This window comes from Squalius cephalus, assembly GCF_949319135.1.
Source record: "Squalius cephalus genome assembly, chromosome: 9".
NCBI classification, from domain to species: Eukaryota; Metazoa; Chordata; class Actinopteri; order Cypriniformes; family Leuciscidae; genus Squalius; species Squalius cephalus.
The window spans coordinates 33,468,795-33,492,053 of record NC_137130.1 but is presented as its reverse complement, the minus strand read 5'-3'; the positions used below and the strand labels follow the sequence as shown (position 1 = coordinate 33,492,053).

The window sequence follows — 23,259 nt, the reverse complement described above, 5'->3', positions numbered from 1 at the left end:
GCTAATTGCATTCAATGTAAATTTAAACAATAATAATGTTTCTTTTTTTTGTAGAACTGTAGTTATTTTTCACAAGTGCAAGAAATTAAGCTGCAGGATGATAAAGGAAGCCAATAAAATCAATCTGTAACCGTTTTGCGGCAGACCTTTCCATGTTAGTAATAAGTATAACAGGACACTTCATTTACCGTGAAGAAATTCTGGTCATTAAACGCTCTCCGCTTTTCATATCTTCTACTATGTCATATTGTATACAGAACTTTTAAATACAAGTTCTAATTTCTATTATGTCTCTCTATACAGTACATCACCTTGCAGATGTTTCAGTGATTACATTAATTCACCTGCTTTTTTCGATCATTTATAACACGATGAAGCAATGTTAAAGATAGCAACAGTGATCTGTTTCCTGCTTTCTCTGTCTTTCTTTTTGTCTGGTTATTTTCTGCAGTGGTTGACAGTGTGAAGTGGTGTGATTTGTTGAAGCAGTGGAGGGCAGAGATTATCTGTGTTCTAAGTGTCTTCAGGTTGTCAGGCTTTTAAACAGATACGTTTGATCCTGTGGCCTAAAGCCTAAACATTATGAAATATGGAAGTGGGGTGGCCTATGTGTGTGTCTGTGTGATGTTTCAGCATTTCCAGCATTATCCTAAAGCATTTGCTCTACCTTTGTCTTTACTCACTTGTTCCATATTTGTCTAATAATCCCGTGATTTAATATTATGTCCAAAGAATATGCTTTCATACCAAGGCAAGCTCAAAAAAGACTGGTTCAAAGTCACACAGTAAACAAACACCTAACCACAAAGGTTATTTTATTTTATTTTTTGGATTTGTATGTTTATTTTTTTGTTTGGGCATTGTGAACATATGTTCCCAACATTTTAAATTAAACAGCCAATGTCATACTGTTGGAAATGTTGCATTGTTGGGCAAGTAAGAACTTGCTTTAATACTATGGGCTAGATTTACTGACAGCTCGCGACAGCGCAAACCCTCTTTTGCCGTTAAAAAACTACTGTCAGGATTTACTAAAGACACACAGTGAAAAATTTGCGCTGAAAAGGCGTGGACTCAGTTGTTTTTGCGGCTGAACTTATTGCATATGCATTTTTAGGTGTTTCCCTTTCAGGCGCAAAATTTATGGGAGGATATTATTTAAATGAATCATGCAAGCTGATTTACTAAGGTTTGCGCTCTTCAATTTACTGGTGTTTGACCCATTATTTACTGCCTAAAAAAAGCACGTCTTAACCAGACGCTAACTGGTAAATTGCATTGGTCGTTATGGAAATGATCTGACTGCATCTGTGTTCTTTGATTTGTGTGTCGTCAGTAGATCACATGCAGAACTTTCCACTCTCATTGTCACTTTTTTGGAATTGCGCTCTCACGCTAATTTGCACTGTTTAGTAAATCTGGTCCTAAGACGGGTAGCTCAGCATGCAGAATAAATGAGAAACACCTTAGCTCAGGATTACCCTCTACTACCATGTATAATTACTTATACTGAGTTAATTTGTTTATTATGCTACTAACATAACATTACCATAAACTCAGGCATGCAGAATATGTAAGAAAATCTTCTTTTGCACATTTACAGTGAGTAGACTGTTTTTTTTTTTTTTTTTTTTTTTTTTTTTTTTTTGTCCACTAGAATTTATTGGAAAGTATTTTGATGATTTGTTGGCTGAACAGTCAAACCCAGGAGCACAACAGTGCAACTGGACTATACTTCCAATTCTTGAAGCCTTATTGTCATTCATCATACATCTAAGTTTTTGTTTTTTAGTTTGGTAACTTTATATGATTGTCCACTTTTTAGACATTCTACTAACAGCTCTATTCTACTTCTACTGCAGTTGTAGAATTGCTACTACATGTCAACTAAAAGTCATTAAAGTATTAGTAGTCTGTCTGCTCCATATCTGCAAATATAATACTTTGTTTTTTATAATACTTAATTTGGAACCCTTCTGTAGGTCTGGTGTCGGGTTTGGTAGTAAGTGTGCTCTTTCGTGCTCTTATGGTCATAGGCCTCCATTTTGTGAATGTCGATTAGGCCATCGCTCTATGGGCAGCAGGTTGAGCTCTGTAGGTCTCCTCCCTTTACGAGAGCTTAGTAAGGTTGAATAATAGACCACTGTTCCCTATTAGAAGTTTTAAGGGGGTGTTAAATAGGATTTTCATAGGATGGTGAAATTAGGGCCCTGAAGTTCCCATAAAGGTAGGTAGATTACAATAAAATTAACCTATTAAATCCAGTTATTCCAATATTCAATGTACCTAAACATCTCTAAAAAAAAAATTTATGTAAAATGCTTACATTTTAGATGCTGTCAAATAAGGTTTATATTTTAGCTGTCTATACAAACTTACAAAAATATATTATGGCCCCAAAACACATTTGGACTCTTAAGCCAGAATGCTATTATACAAATCAATTTACATTGTATAACAAAATATCAAACCAAGTGGCATTTATTTTAAAGAAATATAGAAGTGCAGATGTCAACCAATCAATTTTACAAAAAAGTTTTACAATATGATACATGAAATATATTGTTCAAAGTAAAGACAAAAAGTACTGGACACTTTTTGGGTGTCAGACTTTGTGGAACATGTTTATAGGTAATACAATGAACTTCTCCAGTAGTGTGAACTGACTTCATACATACACTAAAATTTACCTTGAGACTAATTAGAGATCTTGAATTAAACAGTGGCTAAAAGTTCTGGGGGGAAAAATGAAAAAATGAACATTGGCTTGACTTTGACTGATGCCACTTGGCTTGATATTTTGTATCTAATTCAATAAAACTTTTAAGTGTGACTTTAGTGTCCAACATGTGCTAAAACTACACTTTACATAAATCCTAGACAGATTTGGAAATCTGAGTCTGGATAAGAATCGAATTTTGAAATGGAAACTGTGTAGGAACCCTGTAAAATGGAAACTAAAATAAGGATCCATTCACACAGGACACGTTCTTGTCTGTCCAGCCCGTTTACATAAAAAGGATACTCATGATCATGTTGCCTCAACAGCCCAAAAATGTCACAGCCTGCTAGTCTTCCTAAATAGCAGGTTATACTGTCTTGTGTGAGTCTCAGTTGGGGGTTGAAGGTTCTATATATGTGTTGCTACTACAATTGATTTATAATGAAAGGACAGATGGGAAGATCTGATCAGCTTCGTTATAATCTCTGTTTATAAACTCAGTTTGAGATGTGTTTTGTCCCAATTTTATGGATTCAGGTGAATGCTCAATGAAACAAAAATAGTTTTGTGTTGGAAAGAGGATGTTTTCATTTCCACGGCTACAGAGAAAAAGAGAGAGGAATGAGAGAATGGCCTCTCAGAGAGGGATGAGATTGGAATGTCTTACAACCAACAGAAAAACTCCTCAGAAGTTTGACATTGCTTCAGATCAGAATAGCTTCATTGCCAGTGCTGCAGCTCTAGGCTTGTGTTTGTTGGCCTTGCCATCACATTGTTTCATGACAGCGATCAGATGTAAAATAAATAGTGGCAAAAGCTATTTCCTGGATTCTTGTTGGGGATATTTTTAGTATGACCAAAAAAGGCAAAGAGCAAAGAACCTTAGCAGCTGATCTCTCCTAGTACATCAAGAGAAAAACATCTCTCCTTTCCTCTCATTCCACCCTCCCTTTTACCATTTTGTAAACGTGAGAGTGCATGTTCTCTCAAATACACTAGATTCTGTGAGTAGATCTGGTGGCTGATGTTAACATTTGTTTGTGTGTGTGTGTGTGTGTGTGTGTGTGTGTGTGTGTGTGTGTGTGTGTGTGTGTGTGTGTGTGTGTGTGTGTGTGTGTGTGTGTGTGTCCTGGTAAACCCTACATTATGGGAACAAAACGACCCCACCACAATGGCAATATATTAAATCCTTGTCCTTGTGGGGACATTTTTGGTCCCCATGAAGAAAACAGCTTATAAATCATACTAAGTGATGTTTTTTAAAAGTGTAAAAATACAGAAGGTTTTCTGTGATGGGTAGGTTTAGGGTAAGAAGATAGAATATACAGTTTGTACAGTATAAAAAAATCATTATTTCTATAGAATGTTGATTGTTCCCATACATAACATGTAAACCCAACGCGTGCGTGTGTGTGTGTGTGTGTGTGTGTGTGTGTGTGTGTGTGAGAGAGACCTGAAAGCTGATGTGAAGTATTAACAAAACCCTTTTGGTATAAAATAAGTAAGGGATAATGTACAGCCAGCCAATCCCCCAATTAGAAATGGACATGCAATTGAAGTTGATTTTGAAATATTTTATTGTGTAAGAAGAAAGAGAGTGTGGAATGATACGAGAGACATGAAAATAGCACAACTATGTATGAAATTGCTTACATAGGGAAATTCCAACATATTAGGCTGATGTTTTATGATCAGTTCTCTGGACTGAGATTGTATGTTGAGCCCATTTTCTCTGTGTTAATTGAAAGTCATGTGGTATCTCATCTGTGTTTATTTCTGTGTCTTTCACTTCAGGTGAGGCTAAAATAAAGAAACCCCCACCCAAAACACTGGCTAAACAAGGTAGGATCAAATCAGTCATCATCTGCGTAGTTTAAAGATACATGTTGGGTTAAATAAACAGTACACAACTTAAGCTATTTTTGTGACATGTTGTTGATTACAACAGATAATAATTGTGTCCCTCAGTTTGTACAACCAAAGAAAATATTGTGAAAAAAAAAAATTTGTGAAAAAAGAATATATTATATGGTGCCCAATCCAAAGTTCAGCTCCAACCCTGACCAAGTACAACTGAACCAACTAATTAAGATCTTTACAAACACTTGATAATTACAGACAGGTGTGTTAGATTAGGGCTGGATCTGAACTCTGCAGGGGTGCGTTTCCCAAAGCCAACTATGGTCGCAAGTTCCGTCGTTACCAATAGAGTTCAATGGTAATTGCAATCATAGTTGGCCAACGATGCTTTTGGGAAATGCACCCCAGATAGGTAGATCTCCAGGAACATGAATGAGCACTCCAGTGGTATAGTAATACACTTACAATGGAAGTCTAGCAGGCAAGTGCAGCACCATGATTAAACATTTAAATTCTGCAACTATTTTACTGTTTTGAAAGTATAACTATAACCATGGTTTATGTTTTATATTCATTTATTTTACTTTTTTTAATTTATGTTTTGTCAATTGAGGGGCAAGGAAAAGTGAAGAACTAATCACATGGTAAACAATATATATAATAAAAATAATGTAAAGATATGTCATGGCTGTTAAAAAATGTTGGTAACTCTTTACAATAAAGTTTAATTTGTTAACAATAGCTAACTACTTTACACTTTCCATGGGGAAAAGTAGCAAAAAGTTTATCTTGGACTTTGCATGCGACTGGGAGAGATAGAATACAAAGTTATATCCAATCTTTTAACTCATGTCATCAATACCTATGTTTCCATCCAAGGTGCAGATTTAAAAATTGGAATATCGCATAAAATGTTTGCGAATAAAGCAGTGATTCCATCCCATGTGTTCAAGAGAACAAAATCGTCACTTCCTGGAAAATTGGCGCAAAATATCTGTAATAAAAATGGAAGCCACAGTGGCTCTTTTTTCCTCCATCATAAATGACGTGCGTCTCAGAGTGTGCGAATGAAACTTTTTTTTAAACCACAATATTCTAATGACAGACTTTGGTTTAGGCCTTTCAGGATGATCAAACCAACGTTTGAGATGCTGTGTAATGAAACTGATCCACTGGTTAGCCAAGTTATCCAATCACAACCACTGTTGATGGAAAGTCATGTGAATGTCTCTTCCAGCAAAATCAAAATTAAAAGTAATTTTGTTCATTTCAGCAGTATATAATTAAAATGTTACATGTTAATAGCCAGATTTCACAACACATCAACTTACGCAAACTTTGATCACATGTAGAATAACAAAAAACTATACTGCATCCAAGGTCAAAGTATGACAAACAGAAATGATTAATTCATTGCTTAGCTGGATCTTCAGGATCTTCAGTCTGTTAGTTTACCTCACCTTCTGATCCGAGTCATTCGTTCTTTTGTCAGGTCACATCCCCATAGGCTGAAGGTATGCAGTCTGTACCGGAAACAGAATATATTAGTTTACCTCCCAAGTCTTCGGGTCTGAGTCGTTCTTTCATCAAAGAATATAGCATATATAGCAATATATAGCAATTGTAAGTCGCTTTGGATAAAAGCGTCAGCTAAATGAATAAATGTAAATGTAAATGTAAGAACCATCATGACAGAAATTCACAAATGTGTAAGAAATTTGAGACCAGAAACGCATCACATAACTGTAAGAAAAAAACTAATTATGTCACTCTCTGAGACAACTCGTTGTTGCCGAGTCATAAAGATTTGTTTAAAATGAACAAATTGTTCATGATCGACCCATCACTAATTTATTCAATGAATGTGTTAAAAAAATTCTCTCAAAATGCATGTAAAATTGCTGGATGGAAACATAGCTAATGTCATAACAAGCTAATAAAAAAAAAAAAATACTCCCCTAATTTTTTTCACCTTGGAAACATACCAGGAAGTGACATGAAAGTCTGTTGTGCAATTTCAATACATTTTTAACCCCTGTGAGAGCAAATGGATCTTGTGGCGAACATACTGTAAATTTAGCCTAAATTGTACAAGTGGATTGTGTGTTAGGTGCTCCTCCTCAGATCCTGCAGTTTCCTGATGATATGAAGATCTTGGCGGGCCAAGAGGTCAGTCTGCTGTGTAAGTTCACTGGAGCGCTGCCCATCAGCTGCACCTGGCTCAAATTCCGCAAACCAGTAAGAGTCTTTTCACTCGCCAGTCCCTTTTAAATGCTTTAAACATTCATTTGTTTTTACTATTTAATATGGTCTTTGGATTGGGAGTTGCTATGATGCCCAAAAATGCTTTCTAGGTTGGCAGCTCACAGCTTTTCCAAAACAGCCATCATCCTCAATGACTAAATATTGCAAGCACTGGCATACCCCTCTGTACACATGGCTCAAACACAAAAACTTTTTATTACTGCCATTTATTTCAGTTAGTTGACTTTCCACTCTAAATTGTTTGAACTGAACACTTGAAGTAGCCAACGCCTGAAACAAGCACTTGTGTTCATGTTGGTTACCCGCATCCTCTGCTTCTTCAGATTCAGGAAGGTCAGGGCATCTCAGTATTAAGCACAGACAGCAGCAGTCAGCTGACCATCACAGAAGGACAGCAGGAGCACTGCGGATGCTACACCATCGAGATCAGGAACAGCTACGGCGTGAGACAGGACGCCCTCAACCTTACTATAGTCGGTAAGTGCGAACACTGGTGAAAACCATGGTGAAAACTTGAACATCTGGCCATATGCATATGGAAGTCATTACATGAAAGGAGTTTCACAACATCTGATGAAGCCCAAAATGTACTTTAAAATCAGGGTTTCTACGTAGTTTAGAAAATTATGGAATTGGATTTGATTCATTTCCAGGTCTTGATAAGAATGGAAAAATTAAAACAGTATGGAGAAATGCAGGTTAATATGCGATTTAGGCTTCTACCCATCAAGTAAACGCATGTTATCACTTCGAGAAAACCACTGAAAAACAAAAACCCAGATGACTTAAATGTACAGATGACTGTACTATACCAAATTTAAAGCTTAAAAATAATGCCGTATGAACCAATTAGTTTAAATGGTCTGAAAAATCTACAGACAGAATTGGAAATCTGAGTCTGGATAAGAATCGAATTTTGAAATGGAAACTGTGTAGGAACCCTGTAAAATGGAAACTAAAATAAGGATCCATTCACACAGGACACGTTCTTGTCTGTCCAGCCCGTTTACATATAAAAACTATTTAAATCTATTTAAAAACAGAGCAGTTGGGCACAAGGAATGTGTTCAACACCGAGTGAGAAAACCAGAGGGAGAGAGAGACATTTGAACTAGAATGTCAATCAAATATTAATGTAGAACTATACAGAAATTATTTGTTTTACCTGAAACTAAATTACATGACTTTTATTTGTCTTATTGACTATAAGTTTATTTAAATAATGTACAGGCCCCATGAGCCACTGAGGCCATCTGCACACTAAAAAATGTCAGGAGTGACAAGCACATTTCGAGTTTTCACACTTGGCTCGTTCGGAGCATTTGTTTCGGAACCCGGTGCATTTTCTCCCATAGTTTGGTTCATTTAGGCATATTTGAACATGGCAATCGCGCTCAGATCTGCACCAAAACAATCACTCCGAGATCACCTGAACGGGGTGGTCTCGGTCCGATTGAAAAACTCTGGGGTGGTTCGGTTTAGGTGAGAAAGCAATCCGACCCAACGGATCAAACAGTATCATAATTCATAACAGGAAATGTGTTATATACTGTAAAAAGTAGCAGTGTCTGATTCTGTGAGTGAACATATTAGTTAGCACAAAGTGTGCTTGTTCATCTTAAAATGTTGTGTAATTGCTCTTCTCCGTGCATTGCTGGAATTCTGTCCCGACAAAGCCTTCATTCCCATTATATATATATAAATAAACAAAATGTTCTCTTTTCCACCATGTTCAAAACGTATGGTTCCTTTTCCTTTTCAAAAATGATCTCTCACTCTAACAAATGCTGGGTAGCTTCAACCCATGTTTGGGTCAAATATGGACAAACCCAACTATTAGGTACAAAATTGAAAAAAAAAAAATGTAACGCAATGGTTGGGTTTGTCCATATTTGTCCCAAACATGGGTTGTAACAACCAGGCATTTTCCACCCAGTGCTGAGTTTCCCAGGCGTGATTGCGATTGCGAATCAGGTTTTGCCCCCTGAAGTCATATTTACTGCAATTCCATTTGAAGACAGAATTAGGTGCATCTTTGCCACTGTTGCCTTTGGCTTGCTCAGTTGGGGATACTTCATTTAATTAATCAATCAACAATACTATTGATCAGCACGTGGACGTGGACGTTTTACACTAGAAACAAACACTGATGTACTATTTTATTTAATACTGTGAGGCTGCTTTGATACAATCTGTATTGTGAAAAGCGCTATATAAATAAAGTTGACTTGACTTGACTTTAAAGACTAAAAAGACAATATAATCATTGAACATTGCCTGTTTTTTCGGTTACAAAAACACATAGATGGGCTGAAATGCTGGCTGTCATTTTGCCAGTTAAGTAGTGTACTTGTAGTGAATCTGAACTCTTTGATGAATTTTAGGACGTCGATGTCAATCTTGGTCTGTTTCTTCGCAGATAAGCCTGACCCACCTGCCCGCGTCCCAGCAACCTCAGACATCCGTAAGTCCAGCCTCACACTGTCCTGGTATGGGCCGACATACGACGGGGGCTGCGCTGTCCATTCCTACAACGTGGAGCTGTGGAACTCTGTGGACATGAAGTGGACAGATCTGGCATCCTGTAACAGCACCTCTTATAACGTACAGAACCTGCTTCCAGACAGACAGTACAAGTTTCGAGTGAGAGCTGTAAATATCTATGGTGTCGGGGAGCCTAGTGCTGAGTCTGTGCCGGTGCAGGTGGGACTGGAGGCCGAAGAGGGTGAGCGCCACCTGGTGGACATCAATAGTATTGTATTAGGAACAAGCATGGATTATGCTGTTAACTTAAGTTATTTCAGTTTAAAATGTGTTATAAAAACAGTCTGTTGATTTTTCAGGAAATAAAGAAGATGAAGTTGAGCCCTCAGATGATGGTATGTGTCATATTTGTGGTGTCTGATGTATATTTGAAAATATGATTCTCTCATGCTAGTAATCAGAGAAATAGAGGCCGTAAAATGCACATGCTTCTAAGTTTTGTGCTGTTAGAATATGCATAGATGATATTTTCTGATAGTATCAGGTAAAGTGTCACTGAATTATTACAGTTTTTCTTAATTGCTTTGACTTGTGTTACACGTAAACTGAAAATTCACAGTTGCATGCCATGGAAGAGCAATAGCAAAATATATAAGTTTTTATAAGTGTGGTGGTGTTAGGAGAAGACATATGAACAAACAACTGTGAATTTTCAGTTTACATGTAAAACATTTCTACAAAAATGTACTGTATACAAATGATTATTTTCTTTTTGTGTACTACAGTATTGACTTTTCCCAGTAAATTTTTGGCATTGGCCAATTTACTGACACAATAACTAGATTTTGAAGCATTAATTAAATGTTTTTTGAGCTACTACATTTTGGAGACATGCTATAGAGTTCTGATGTTGCAGCAAATAGTTGTGACAATTGCACTTACAATTTAGATAATTTTAAGATAAAAAATGTGCCAAAGTGACAGAGAACAACAAAAGGAATATCTTTTAAAAAAGAATATCTATCAGGGTTTTTGCAATTTTCATTTTCAGTTTTTTAAAAAGTGTTAGCTATTGCAATATGACTGAATTATGAATTATAGAAAATTCAGAATAATATGGATCTATTTCCTCTTTTCACAACAGAAGAGAAGGCATTGAACTACAGAAACGTGATGATCAAGACCGATGTAAAAGTGAAGGACCTTTATGATGTGGAAGAACGACTGGGCACGTGAGTATGACAGCAGATCAATAAAATGGCGTAAAAAATTGATATTATTGTACAATAAAGGAACCTGCAACAACATTTTATATAAAAAAATATATATATTTTCTTTTTCAGAGGGAAATTCGGGACTGTTTTCAAACTGATAGAAAAGACCACTAAGAAGGTTTGGGCTGGGAAATTCATAAAGGCATATTCTGCCAAAGAAAAAGAAAATGTCAGACAGGAAATTGCGATCATGAATGACCTGCATCACTCAAAGCTTGTGCAGTGTGTCGACGCTTTTGAGGGAAAGACAGACATCGTTATGGTGCTGGAAATGTAAGTAGATATGTGTTTTATGAGCTTTAATCTTCTAATTGCATTTCTCAGATTGGAGAATGAGACTGTTTTCTAAGCCTGTAATCAACTCACAACAGAATGTTAACCCAAGTATTAGTGATTTGAAAAGCAGTTTTATAATTTTTCAAGTACAGTATACCAATTTTTATAACATAATTGTTTTAACAGAAATTACTTGGCACTGTCATTGTCAAGTTACAGTGGCAAGAATAAGTTATGAACCTTTTGAAAATGTCATACACAATCTGACTAATAAGGCACAAATAATCAACCTTTTTTCACATTTTTGTTTAATTATTCCCAGTGCAGGGTGGAGAAAGTAAACTCTTGAATTTAGTAACTTGTACAGTAGATTCTCTGGCCAATTTTGGACCATCACAAATCTCTTCTAATGTATCAATATGTCTTCAATAATTTCAATAAGTTTCAATAAGTTTTCTTGATAACACAGCCCTGTTTAAGGAAAATACACATTTTTTTAAGGTACTGTGTAATCTTTTGGGATCAAGGCATGATGCACACTAACCAATCTTTCTCAAGAAGACCAGATTTGTTAGGCTTTGTGTGTCTTTATGTAAAGGGCAGTGCACCTGTGCAACAATCTCATCTCCTTAACTGATTCCAATTTGAAAAGTCATAACACAGAGGTTTGCTTATTTTATCCACCCTTCACTGAATGATTACTCACTGTCTTCAATACATTTTTTTGAAAGTTTGTGTCTTAGGGTACGTTTACACGACAACGATATGCTTAAAACAGAGATGTTTTTCATGTGAGTTTTCCGCGTAAAGACGACAATTGTCAAAACGATCCCCATTCATACGGATCCGCGAAAAAGACTAAAACCCCTGTATTCTGCTGCCAGGCCATTAGATGGTGATGAAACACTGTAGACTGAACATGTAATACGCATGTGCTTGACGCCATCATCTTCAGAGATTTGCGTTTTTGTTGTTTACACGGAGACCGTTTTCAAAAACGTGCACTTTGAAACCCGTTCTCAAAAGTTAGCATTTTTAGGCACCCAAAAACGCCGTTGTCATGTAAATGAACGGCCAAAACGCATAAAAAGTTTTACGTTTTTAGTTGAAAACGGTGTTATATAAACAGCCCCTCAATAGTCAAGTCCTCTTATTTATTGAATTCTGGTGTTTCAATCAAACCCATTGCCACAGATGTATAAAATCAAGCACCTAGCCATGCAGTCCGCATGTACAAACATTTGTGGGGAAAAAGGGTCGTTCTGAAGAGCTCAGTGAATTCAAGCATGGTACTATGATAGGATGCCAGCTTTGCAATAAGTCAGTTCGATATTATTCCTCGATCAACTGTAAGTGGTATTTAAAAGTGGAAGCGATTAGGAACTGCAGAATCTCAGCCATGAAGCGTATAAAAAAACCATATAAAGCATTAATATCAGCACAAAAGCTGTGTGGCGGGAGTTTCATGGAATGGGTTTTCATGGAATGGGTTTTCATGGCCGAGCCACTTTATGCAGTCCTCACACCACCAAGTACAATGCCAAGAGGTCCAACATCAGTATGTTTCCATACAAAGTTGCAAATTTAACTTGGGCGCAAAATTGGAAAATGGCATAAAACTTAGAATATTTGCAATGTTTTCATCCAGTGAGCCGAAGATAACAAAATCATCACTTCCTGATAAACTGGCGCTAAATATCAGTAAATGGAAGTTTCTACAGTAGGCAGAGTAAGCCAGTGTATATAATAATGTTGTATATAATAAATTACTTGCGCCTCAGAGCGCATAGACGAAACTCCAATAAAGTTATCTTGCTTTCAGAGGCGGATAGGCTACCTGCTGTTTGGGAACACAGTCATGTAAGACAGTTCTGGGAGGTAATTATACCGAACCACTTTGACGATAGACTTTGCATTTCAGAACAACCAAAGCAGCATTTCAGATGTTGTGCAATGAGATCGGTCCGCTGGTTAGTCCAGTTATGCCGTCCCATCGCAAAGTCACATGTCTTTTTTGATGCGCAATGAGGAATTTATTCAGTAAATGTGTTTCCATTGTAGTTTATGCACGTTTTGCACAAAACGTTTATCTGACTCAATTGAGCGCATGTTTTTTTTTTGTGTGTGTATTTTTTTTTTTATGCGCATATTGCCATTTCTGTGCAGCGTTTTTATGCGATATCCCAAAATGTGCATAAAAGTAGGTGGATGGAAACATAGTGTTTGACCTCACAAATGCTGTACTGGATGAATGGATAACAATTCCCCTCAGAAACACTTCAAAATCTTGTGGAAAGCCTTCCCAGTAGAGTGGAAGCTGTTGTAACTCATTCTTGCCACTTTATGTCAGACTGTGATGTAATACATTTTAGGCGTTATTCCATATGTCTCCTTTGTTTTAACTCACTTTTAGTAGAAGTTAAGAAGAGGTTAAGTAAAGGACAGTTCAAAGATAAACTCTTACAGGGTTTGAAGCTTTTAATATAATGTGTCTGGTGTATTGGCTGAACTTTGATGTTCTTCAGGATCTCTGGAGGGGAACTGTTTGAGCGGATAATAGATGAGGACTTTGAGCTGACAGAGAGAGAGGTGATCAAATACATGCTCCAGATTGTGGATGGAGTAAATTTCATCCATAAGAAAGGCATCGTCCACCTGGACCTTAAACCTGAGAACATCATGTGTGTCAATAAGACTGGCAGCAAAATCAAACTAATTGACTTTGGACTGGCACGCAGACTGGGTAATTGCATTTTTTTAATTGTTAATTAATAATTTAATTCAGGAATAATAATTAGAAAAATATTATATTTAGACTTTAATTTATTTAAGACTTACTGATTATAATCCACGGTCAGTATATCATTTTGACATTTTCCAATGCTTTTCAATTATAATTTCAACTGAGAATCCATTTAAGTCATTTGTTTTGTTTTTTAAATATCACATATTGTTTTAAAATGAAATCATGAATTGGTGTGTGTCTTATGTATGACTGTAGAGAATGCTGGATCTCTGAAAGTCCTTTTTGGCACCCCAGAGTTTGTGGCTCCAGAGGTGATTAATTATGAGGCCATCAGTTACACTACAGACATGTGGAGTATAGGAGTTATCTGCTACATCCTGTGAGTACACAAGTCAAGTCACCCTTGTTTATGTACTTTATACAATTGTTTCAGATTGTTTAAAGAAAGCTTTATAGTAATAAACAGGAAAATAATGATCAATGATGCAAACTCCATCAAATTCTGCTGTAAAGCAGCGCTACAGAAGGCGATAGTGTCATTATTTAGCTCAATACATATCACATCCATTCTGAAGAGAAATTACCTTTATGGCCAATGGATTTTTTCCCATTTTCTGTGCTGATCTTGGTGTAAAATCTGAAAAATAATATGGAATAAATGTAAACATGTGCTACACTCTTATTGGTTGATGGAAGCCTAAATTATCCAAACAATTAAGTAATTAAATTATTCAGACACCTTCAACATTTCTCACATTATCACAGTTTAGTTGCTATAGTTTAGAAAATGGTAATAAAATATGACAAGAACTCAAAGTTATCAAATCAGTTGATATTTCACTGGTTTTGGCCATCCTTTTGTTAGACTGTCTCACAAATGAATTATGTTGAATATCTGTCAGCTGTTAAATTTAACTACACAATTAGATTACACAAGTTTAGGTCAACCAATTACCAAGCAATGCTTAATTTTGTTCAGTCTGTGGTGTTAAAAGGTCACATTAGTAATTAAAGAAAAAACACTTCAGCAAAACATGGTCAGGTCAAAATGTCTGAATAATTTTTGGTCCCAAATTTGTATAAATTGTACTGGTAGCCACTGTATGAAAAATTGTTTGGTATTGTCACAGTTTACTTTATTTTGCTATCCTTACTTACATAAATTAACTAAAGTGTCCTGCACCCACTAGTAAAACAAAAAATATCACAAATGATACCTGGTGTCTGAATAATTTTTGGTTTGACTGTATATATGGTGGCCCTTTGTCCAGGGTGTGTCCTTGCCTATGGTCCAAATTTGTTGAGCCTCATAATTGACATGTGTTCCAATTTTGTGTAAATCAGGTATACTTTATCATTCTTTAAAAAGACTATTACAGAAACAATATGCCCTAGTACTGACTCAATGTAATGTTTTCAAACACTTAATTACATGGTAATACTTTTAAGATTTGAACTACAGTACAAGTGCATATTCAGCACACTTAAGCACACTTCTTTTCCACAGGGGTGATCGTCCCACACTCTTTTAGAAAAAAAGGTACAAAAGCTGTCACTGGGACAGTACCCTTCAAAAGGGTTCTAATATGTACCATTTAGGTACGTATACGTATAAGTATATGTTTGGTACCAATATGTACCTTTGAGGGACTTAAATGCACTTTTTAGGTACAAAGGTGTCCCTTTTGAAAAGGTACCGCCACAGTGACAGCTTTTGTACCTTTTTTTCTGAGAGTGCACACTATTGTTGTTGGGAAGAATGTGTGAGATTTTGTTGCTCAACAGTCTTTCCTGTTTTAAATGGAAAACACTTCAGCGTGGTGTTTGCATTTTTACTTTTGGAAACTAGAGGAATACTACAGTCCCTCATGTATTTTTTGTTGTCTGTTTTATCAGCTATCTGTCAGAGTTGTATGAGTTTATACAGTATGTATGTGATACGAGTGTACAGTATCTTTGGTAACAGAAAGATGGAGCTGTCGATATTTTGCGTTTCTCTGTGATCTCCTCAGTTCTCGAGTGTTAATCTGGGCATCAAGAAGCAAGTAAAGGGCCTTTTAGTATAATTGTAAAAATGTCCACCTTCAGGTCATGGTACACATCTTTTTGCTGTGAAATCTTTTCTAATTTTTATAAAGTACGCGTAAGAATAACTTATATTATTGTTAGTAATATTTCATATTTCAAGATGAACACTTAACAACTTGGATTTTTTTCTGTCACATTAGTGTGACAATTTTTATAGCTCTACTTATTTTTTATTTTATTTTTTTATTTTCATTTTTTTCTTGTTGTGTTTAGTGTCAGTGGTTTGTCTCCCTTCATGGGGGACAATGATAATGAGACGCTGTCTAATGTGACCTCAGCGACGTGGGACTTTGAAGACGATGCATTTGATGAGATCTCAGACGAGGCCAAAGACTTTATCAGTAGCCTGCTGAAGAAAGACAAGAAGTGAGTGCACATCTCTGCTTCACTTTCACAAAGCCAAATCCTTATTCAGAAAAATACTTGAAAGTGTATTTGTTGCCTTATACGGTGAGTAATTTTAAATGTCTGATTTACTTGATTTCCCCCGTCTTGCATCATGCATCAGTGCTCTCTGAGGTACAATTCTTTGTCTGAGACTATACATTTTCTTTTTCACACTTTTTTCCCCTCAAAGCTCTCTCTCTCTCTAAGCAGTTCAATGTCTGTGTTTTTTGTCTGCAGAGCTCGTCTGACCTGCGATCAGTGTTTCCAGCACCCATGGCTCAAACAGGACACCTCCATCATGGAGGCCAAGAAGCTTTCTAAAGAGAGGATGAAGAAGTATATTCTGAGAAGAAAGTGGCAGGTTAGGATCTAGAATAATAATAATGTGACATAAAATGTTGGTTTTCTCCTATTATTGAAAGTCTGATTAAAACGAGCTAAAGATCTTCTTGCGGTGTGTTTATCACAGTTCTGTTACTAATGTGTTGGTGAATAAAGTGATAACTGATAGTTTTGCACTCTCTTCTCCAGAAAACAGGACATGCGGTACGAGCTATTGGTCGACTGTCTAACATGGCATTGATGGCAGGCGTTCATGCCAAAAAGGGTTCCCCCACTGAAGGTACAACATTTCTGAATGACCAACCCTTAAATAAAAGACGTGTAGTGATTCAGCTAATGAATTTTAAAGAGGACATGATATGTTTTTTTACATTTTACTTTCTTTAGTGTGTAATGTTGCTGTTTGAGCATTGAAATGGTCTGCAAAGTTCCAAAGCACCAGGTCACTCCAAAGGGAGTCACAGTATTCTCTGTATCACTGTTTCTGAACTCCCTGGAGGACCTCGACTGTAGTCTTGAGTTTTATTCCGTGATCATTTAAATACTTCCCAGCTAAGGCATACGCAAATTAAAGGGGCGGAGCTGCATTAGTAGTGTGTTGTCGCCATGTCCAAGAGACTCTGTTTTTTTTCCACCCTGGATCTAATGCAGTTATGGTAAGGGCCATGACATTTCTGACATGCTTGAAGCGCTTGACCAATCTCAACACACTGGTCCAGCCAACCAATCAAAGGACATTGTGCTTTTCAGGAGGAGGGGACTAGACTGCTGTGTCAGAATAGACACAGACTAAAAAGTTGTGCGTTTTCCATACAATGCAATAACAATGAAACTCGCTGATTGACTACCATAGTACGATGCATTGTTGGAGAAACGAACCAACTAGTCTTGAATGTTTCCCAAAACATACTGTAGTCGCTCCTCTTTTCGTTTGAACCATATTGGTTCAACAATGTATAGTAGGACTGTCGTTAATGATATCATGCACAGGTGGAGGAGTACCAGTAATTTCTACTAATTAATCTATTTGAGATATCTGAGATGTTGCTGTAATGAACATGACAGTGCTATTTCACTGTTTTTGTTCCATGTTATTTTGATATGATGTTTGATTCCTTGCAGGTTCCCTTACACATCATTGTTCTCTTGCGCATTTTACACGCATGCGTACTCTATTTAAATAGAATAAAAGATATGGAATAGGTAACACTTTATAATAACTTCACGCTATTAATCACTAGTTAAGCATTAGTAAACAGTTAATTTGTCATTTATAAAGCATTAATAGACATTAATAAGCAGTTTATAAATACAGTTATAAATGTTTTGTTCTTGATTTATAAGCATATCTATAATGTGTTTAATAATTGTATTTTCATACTTTATTAATGATCAATTTATCATTTCTAAATGAAGTATTGCATGCATAACTGGTTATTTAGGAGTTGTCAGTGGTTCAGAAGATAACTTAGAAAGTGTAAGTAAAAGATTAATAAACGGTTTAAATACATCTTATTATTCAGACATATAGTAATAGTTACTTAGTGTGTTAGTAAATGCTTTATTAACATGTATTTCTACTGTAATTCAGGGTTAATTCAGGTAGTTATAAAGCATAAGTGGTCAGTTAACTATTTTTGTGAGCTCATCTAAAGTGAGGACTAGTTATGCCTTGTAACACGTTTACAAAGGAGATTTAAAGGCTGTTAAATATTTCTATGTTCTGTATCACTGTGTGTGTTTGTTTCCTTTTTCGGTTTAGAAGATAACTGAGTCTTTACATCTCCTTTATAAATGCTTTACAAAGCATAACTAGACCTCACTTTAGATGAGCTCACAAAAATAGTTAACTGACCACTACTTAATGCTTTATAACTACCTGAATCTACTACATTTACTTACACTTTCTAAGTAATCTTATTAATCAATGACAACACCTAGTTTGTAAATAATGGTAAATAATGTAACTGGTTTGTAAATAATGCAATACTTCATTTAGAAATGATAAATTAATCATTAATAAAGTATCAAAATACAATTATTAAACACATTATAGATATGATTATAAGTCAAGAATAAAGCATTTATAGCTGTATTTATAAACTGCTTATTAATGTCTATTAATGCTTTATAAATGATGAATTAACTGTTTAGTAATGCTTAACTAATGATTAATAGCGTGCAGTTACCGAAACGGCTTCTAACCACAGGTTGAAAGCTGTATTTACAACCATGTAAGTTTGCGCTGCTGATTGCGAATGTTCATTGGAACTATGGTTTTCGGGAAACGGCAAATCGGTGAACTATGTTGATAATGACGGAACTTGCGAACATAGTTGGCTAACGATGCTTTCTGGAAACACACCCCAGAGCGTTACTGACAGATAGGGAAGAGAGGCGCTGCAACAATGTAAAATATGTGGGGAATTTTGTTTTTTTCTGAACATTCAAGTATGAAAACATATTCTAGTAGACCCCAAAGACAAAATCAAGCCTTGTTTAAAAGTGCATATAGGCTAGGTCCTCTTTAACACAGTCAGACCTTGTGCTAAAGAAGTGTGCTTATTGAAAATGTATATTTATTTATTTTTTTTATATTGAGGCTGTCTTTGATGAGAAAAAAGAAAAACATTGTGTAATCGTACCTGTACTGTATGTCTTGTCTTAAAGGTGATATACTGCACTACTCCTTATGTGTAAAAATCTTTCTTATTTCAAACCTCTGTCTTTATTACTAAATTCATACAATTCAGTTAGAAAATGTTAAAGTCGTTAACATTGTTATTAATGTCCAAAATCTTCCTATTTATCTGTCGTAGAGGACAAACAGTTTTCTGCTGAATTGGAGCAGAAGACGCTAATGAAACCCACGTTCAGCACTGTAATTAAAGACGTCGAGGTGGTGGAGGGCAGCGCTGCTCGATTCGACTGCAAAATTGAAGGTAAAATTATATGGTTACATAATGCTGAAACATCTATGGATAAAATATGGTGCATTGATTGATTAAATACGGTGTAAAATAAAATGACAGTTTTAAAGATGACTTTAATTGTGTGCCCAATGTGTTGAAATGTTTAACACAGCCACTTTTCCTGTTCCATAAATATTATGAATAGCATTTACTTATGAATATGGCTCCAGGGGGTTTATAAAGGTCTTCTGAAGCAAAGTTATGCGTTTTTGTAAGAAAAATCCATATTTATAACTTTATAAACTATAATCACTGGCAACAGCCGTATGCGAGTCGAGTTCCGGCAGAAGAGTGACCTCTGACCCAACTCATGAGGAAAGAGCAAAAGAAAACACGGGTCACGAATTAGAAGAATGAGAATTTTTAAAGGGGTCATATGATGCGATTTCTTGTTTTTCTTTTTCTTTAGTGTGTTATGTAGCTGTCTGTGCATGTATAAGATCTGCAGAGTTACAAAGCTCAAAGTCTCACACCCAAAGAGATATTCTTTGTAAAAGTTAAGGCTCAGCCACGCCTTCCTAAAACGCTTCGTACAAATCTACGTCAGTGTGTGGGGGCAGAGTTTCATAACTATATCGAATACGCAAAGAAAGAAGGCGCAACTTTTATTCTCACTGTATTGTTGCCGCCAGCGCCGCCATGTCGTGGGTTTTTCTTTGCGAAAGCCAAACTAATTTGTTTGGCCTTCCAAAAAAGGACACAATTAGAAAACAGTGGTTAAGCTTTATTTACAACACTGTTCCAGAACAGTACAACCGAAATATTCGACTGGTACTGCACATTTTTCGGAGGACTTTTTCCAGAATCTGCAAGAGTACAAGGCCAGCTGTGCACAAAGGCTGATTCTAAAAAGTGGGGCAATTCCATCTTTGCAAGTACAGTCTGGCGCTTCTGACTCACAGACACAGGCTGTAAGTATGTTTTCATATTTTAAGAATTTGCTACTGACTATTCAAACGCGAGTTGTGAGCAGTATAGAGTAGCGCTTGTTTGTCGTTTCTACGATCACAAATGCAGACGTGGTTTTATGTTTACATAGTGTTCTCCCCCCCGTAGCGCGCCGCGCAGTGTAAAAATCAGTAATTATGTCCCCAGTGGATGCGACAAATAAAACCTTACCAATCTGATACGTTCTGGTCCAGTGGCGCTGGCAAAGTTGGTCATCTGCATTTTCCGGATCAGATTCAGGCTCGAATTGATAAGGTAAAACCGACATTTTCACATGTCATTATTGCTTTGGGAGCCGATGTTCCAAATATGGTAAGGGGCGTGACATTTCCGTCACACGCTTAAGGTATTCGGGCCAATCCCAATTCACAGGATCGCTGGCCATTCAGAGCACACCGCACGTTTCAGAAAGGCGGGGCATAGAGGAGCAACAATAATGTACGGTATGTGTAATGACTTTTTTTTAACCTAAAACCGTGTAAACACATTGCATTAAACCAAATACACAAAATAATGTTATTTTTAGAACCGTCATATGACCCCTTTAAAGAGAAATGTGGGAGGAGCTTGAGTCAGAGGTCACTAGTCATGCGTCATGTCAGAGTTCGTCGACTCTCACCTGAGCTTACTTAGGTGCTTACTCAGAACTGAACTGAGCTGGACAATGACATCACGGTTTTCTCCAAAATGGCTATATATGTAAATTAACTAAATTAATAACTATTTTACAAAAAAAAATGAAGCATCACTGAACTTACTTAAGTTGGACTGTGACTCTATTTTCTTCTGGAAACAAACTTTGTTGCATTATTTTACTGTTATCTCTGCAAAGCTGCTTTGATACAATCTATATTGTAAAAAGCGCTATATAAATAAATTTGACTTGACTTACGCTACTCCTACATCCTAAGTCATGCGTCGGGTCAGAGGTCACTCGTCATGCGTCGGGTCAGAGGTCGTCGGGTCAGATGTCACTCTTCCGCCGGAACTAGACTTGTGGACGACTGTTACCGGAAGCCAGTGTTTATTGTTTATAAAGTTATAAATATTAATGTTTTTTTTTATAAAAAAAAGCATGGCTACATTTCAGAAGGCCTTTATTAACCCCCTGGAGTCGTATGGATTACTTTTATGATGGATGGATGCACAAAAAAAGGTACCATTCACTCCCATTATAAAGCTTGAAAGAGCCAGGATATTTTTTAGTATCACAGTCATATACACCCAGGATGGTTTGAGGTTGAGTAAATTATGGGATAATTTTAATTTTTGGGTGAACAAACCCTTTAAGATGATATTCAGGTAATGGCAAAGTTAAATGTTCAGCATCATTACACCAGTCTTCAGTGTTATCTAATCCTTCAGACATTTACTGTCACTTTTGTTCAATTTAATGCATCCTTTGACCCCAAACTTTTAACAGTAAAGGCAGTAATTAGGATTTTTTAATATTCATGCTTTTTGTGTCAAGTTATTCATATATTTTATTTAATAGTTATGTATATTTTTTATGGTGTACAAACAGGTTATCCTGACCCAGAGGTGGTGTGGTATAAGGATGACCAGCCGATAAAAGAGACGCGCCATTTTCAGATTGATTATGATGAAGATGGAAACTGCAGTCTGGTCATTTCTGAGGTCAACGGTGATGATGACGCAAAGTACACCTGCAAGGCCATGAACAGCATCGGGGAGGCCATCTGCACCGCCGAACTCATCGTAGAGGTGATGGGTGGAGAGGAGGAGGAGGAGGAGGAGGAGGAGGAAGAATAGAAGACAATCTCTTTTGCCATGTTTCTTTCTTTTTCACACGGTGCTTTTATTCTCACTGTCTTTTGGACTTCCAGATGATGACAATGATGATGAGGATAATGAAGACCTCTGATCACCTTTTGCTGCATTTCCTTTATTGCACTTCCAATTTGTTCTTTTTGTATTTATGCAACAGCCTGAGTCAGATATCAGATTTATTTATCACATGGCTTTAAAGGGATAGTTCACCCAAAAATGAAAATTAGCCTAAGTGTACATTACATTCTTCTTTCAGACGAATACAATCGGAGTTATATTTAAAAAAAAATGGCTCTTCCAAGCTTCATAATGGCATTGAATGGCTGTTCTGAAGTCCATAAAAGTGCATCTATCCATTATAAAAGTGCATCTATCCATCATAAAAGTGCATCTATCCATCATAAAAGTGCTCCACACAGCTCTGGGGGGTTAATAAAGGTCTTCTGAAGTGAAGTGATGTGTTCGTGTAAGAAAAATATCCATATTTAAAACTTTATCAAGTAAAATAACTAGCTTCCGGCCAATCGAACATATGGATTGCACTTAAGTCTAAAGTGCAACTTGTGCGAGCAATGCGACGTACAGCTGATATTTACACTACGCCATGATGCACTACGCTACTTCTGACATCATAAGTTGTGTAAGTTGCGCTTTAGGCGTAAGTAGTCTGCGTATGGCCGTTTGGCCGGAAGCCAGAATTTAACTTTGTAATGTGTTAAATATGAATATTTTTTCTTACACAAACGCATCGCTTCACTTCAGAAGGCCTTTATTAACCCCCCGGAGCCGTGTGGAGCACTTTTATGATGGATAGATGCACTTTTATGATGGATAGATGCACTTTAATGATGGATAGATGCACTTTTATGGACTTCAAAACAGAAACGGCCATTCACTGCCATTATAAAGCTTGGGAGCCTGGACATTTTTTGATATATAATTCCGATTGTATTCGTCTGAAAGAAGAATGTCATATACACCTAGGATGGCTTGAGGGTGAGTAAATCATGGGCTAATTTTTATTTTTGGGTGAACTATCACTTTAATGTTACTCACATTCCATTGGTTGCTTGTTCTTCATCATCATCACATTTTACTCTACAA

At 36.5% G+C, this 23,259-nt stretch overlaps 1 protein-coding gene across 1 annotated transcript in view; it reads left to right on the top strand.

Annotated features, from left to right (window-relative positions):
* Window positions 1-22,252, top strand: part of mylka (myosin, light chain kinase a) — a 114,832-nt gene extending 92,580 nt beyond the window's left edge. The window contains exons 19-32 of the mRNA XM_079880243.1: window positions 4,517-4,564; window positions 6,693-6,820; window positions 7,171-7,324; window positions 9,267-9,572; window positions 9,691-9,726; window positions 10,476-10,563; window positions 10,675-10,878; window positions 13,407-13,624; window positions 13,883-14,006; window positions 15,929-16,081; window positions 16,340-16,463; window positions 16,634-16,724; window positions 19,264-19,386; window positions 21,890-22,252. Coding sequence (XP_079736369.1) covers window positions 4,517-4,564; window positions 6,693-6,820; window positions 7,171-7,324; window positions 9,267-9,572; window positions 9,691-9,726; window positions 10,476-10,563; window positions 10,675-10,878; window positions 13,407-13,624; window positions 13,883-14,006; window positions 15,929-16,081; window positions 16,340-16,463; window positions 16,634-16,724; window positions 19,264-19,386; window positions 21,890-22,137 — 2,045 coding nt within the window. The 3' untranslated portion in view covers window positions 22,138-22,252. The remainder of the gene's footprint in view (window positions 1-4,516; window positions 4,565-6,692; window positions 6,821-7,170; window positions 7,325-9,266; window positions 9,573-9,690; window positions 9,727-10,475; window positions 10,564-10,674; window positions 10,879-13,406; window positions 13,625-13,882; window positions 14,007-15,928; window positions 16,082-16,339; window positions 16,464-16,633; window positions 16,725-19,263; window positions 19,387-21,889) is intronic.
* Window positions 22,253-23,259: the final 1,007 nt, after the last annotated feature.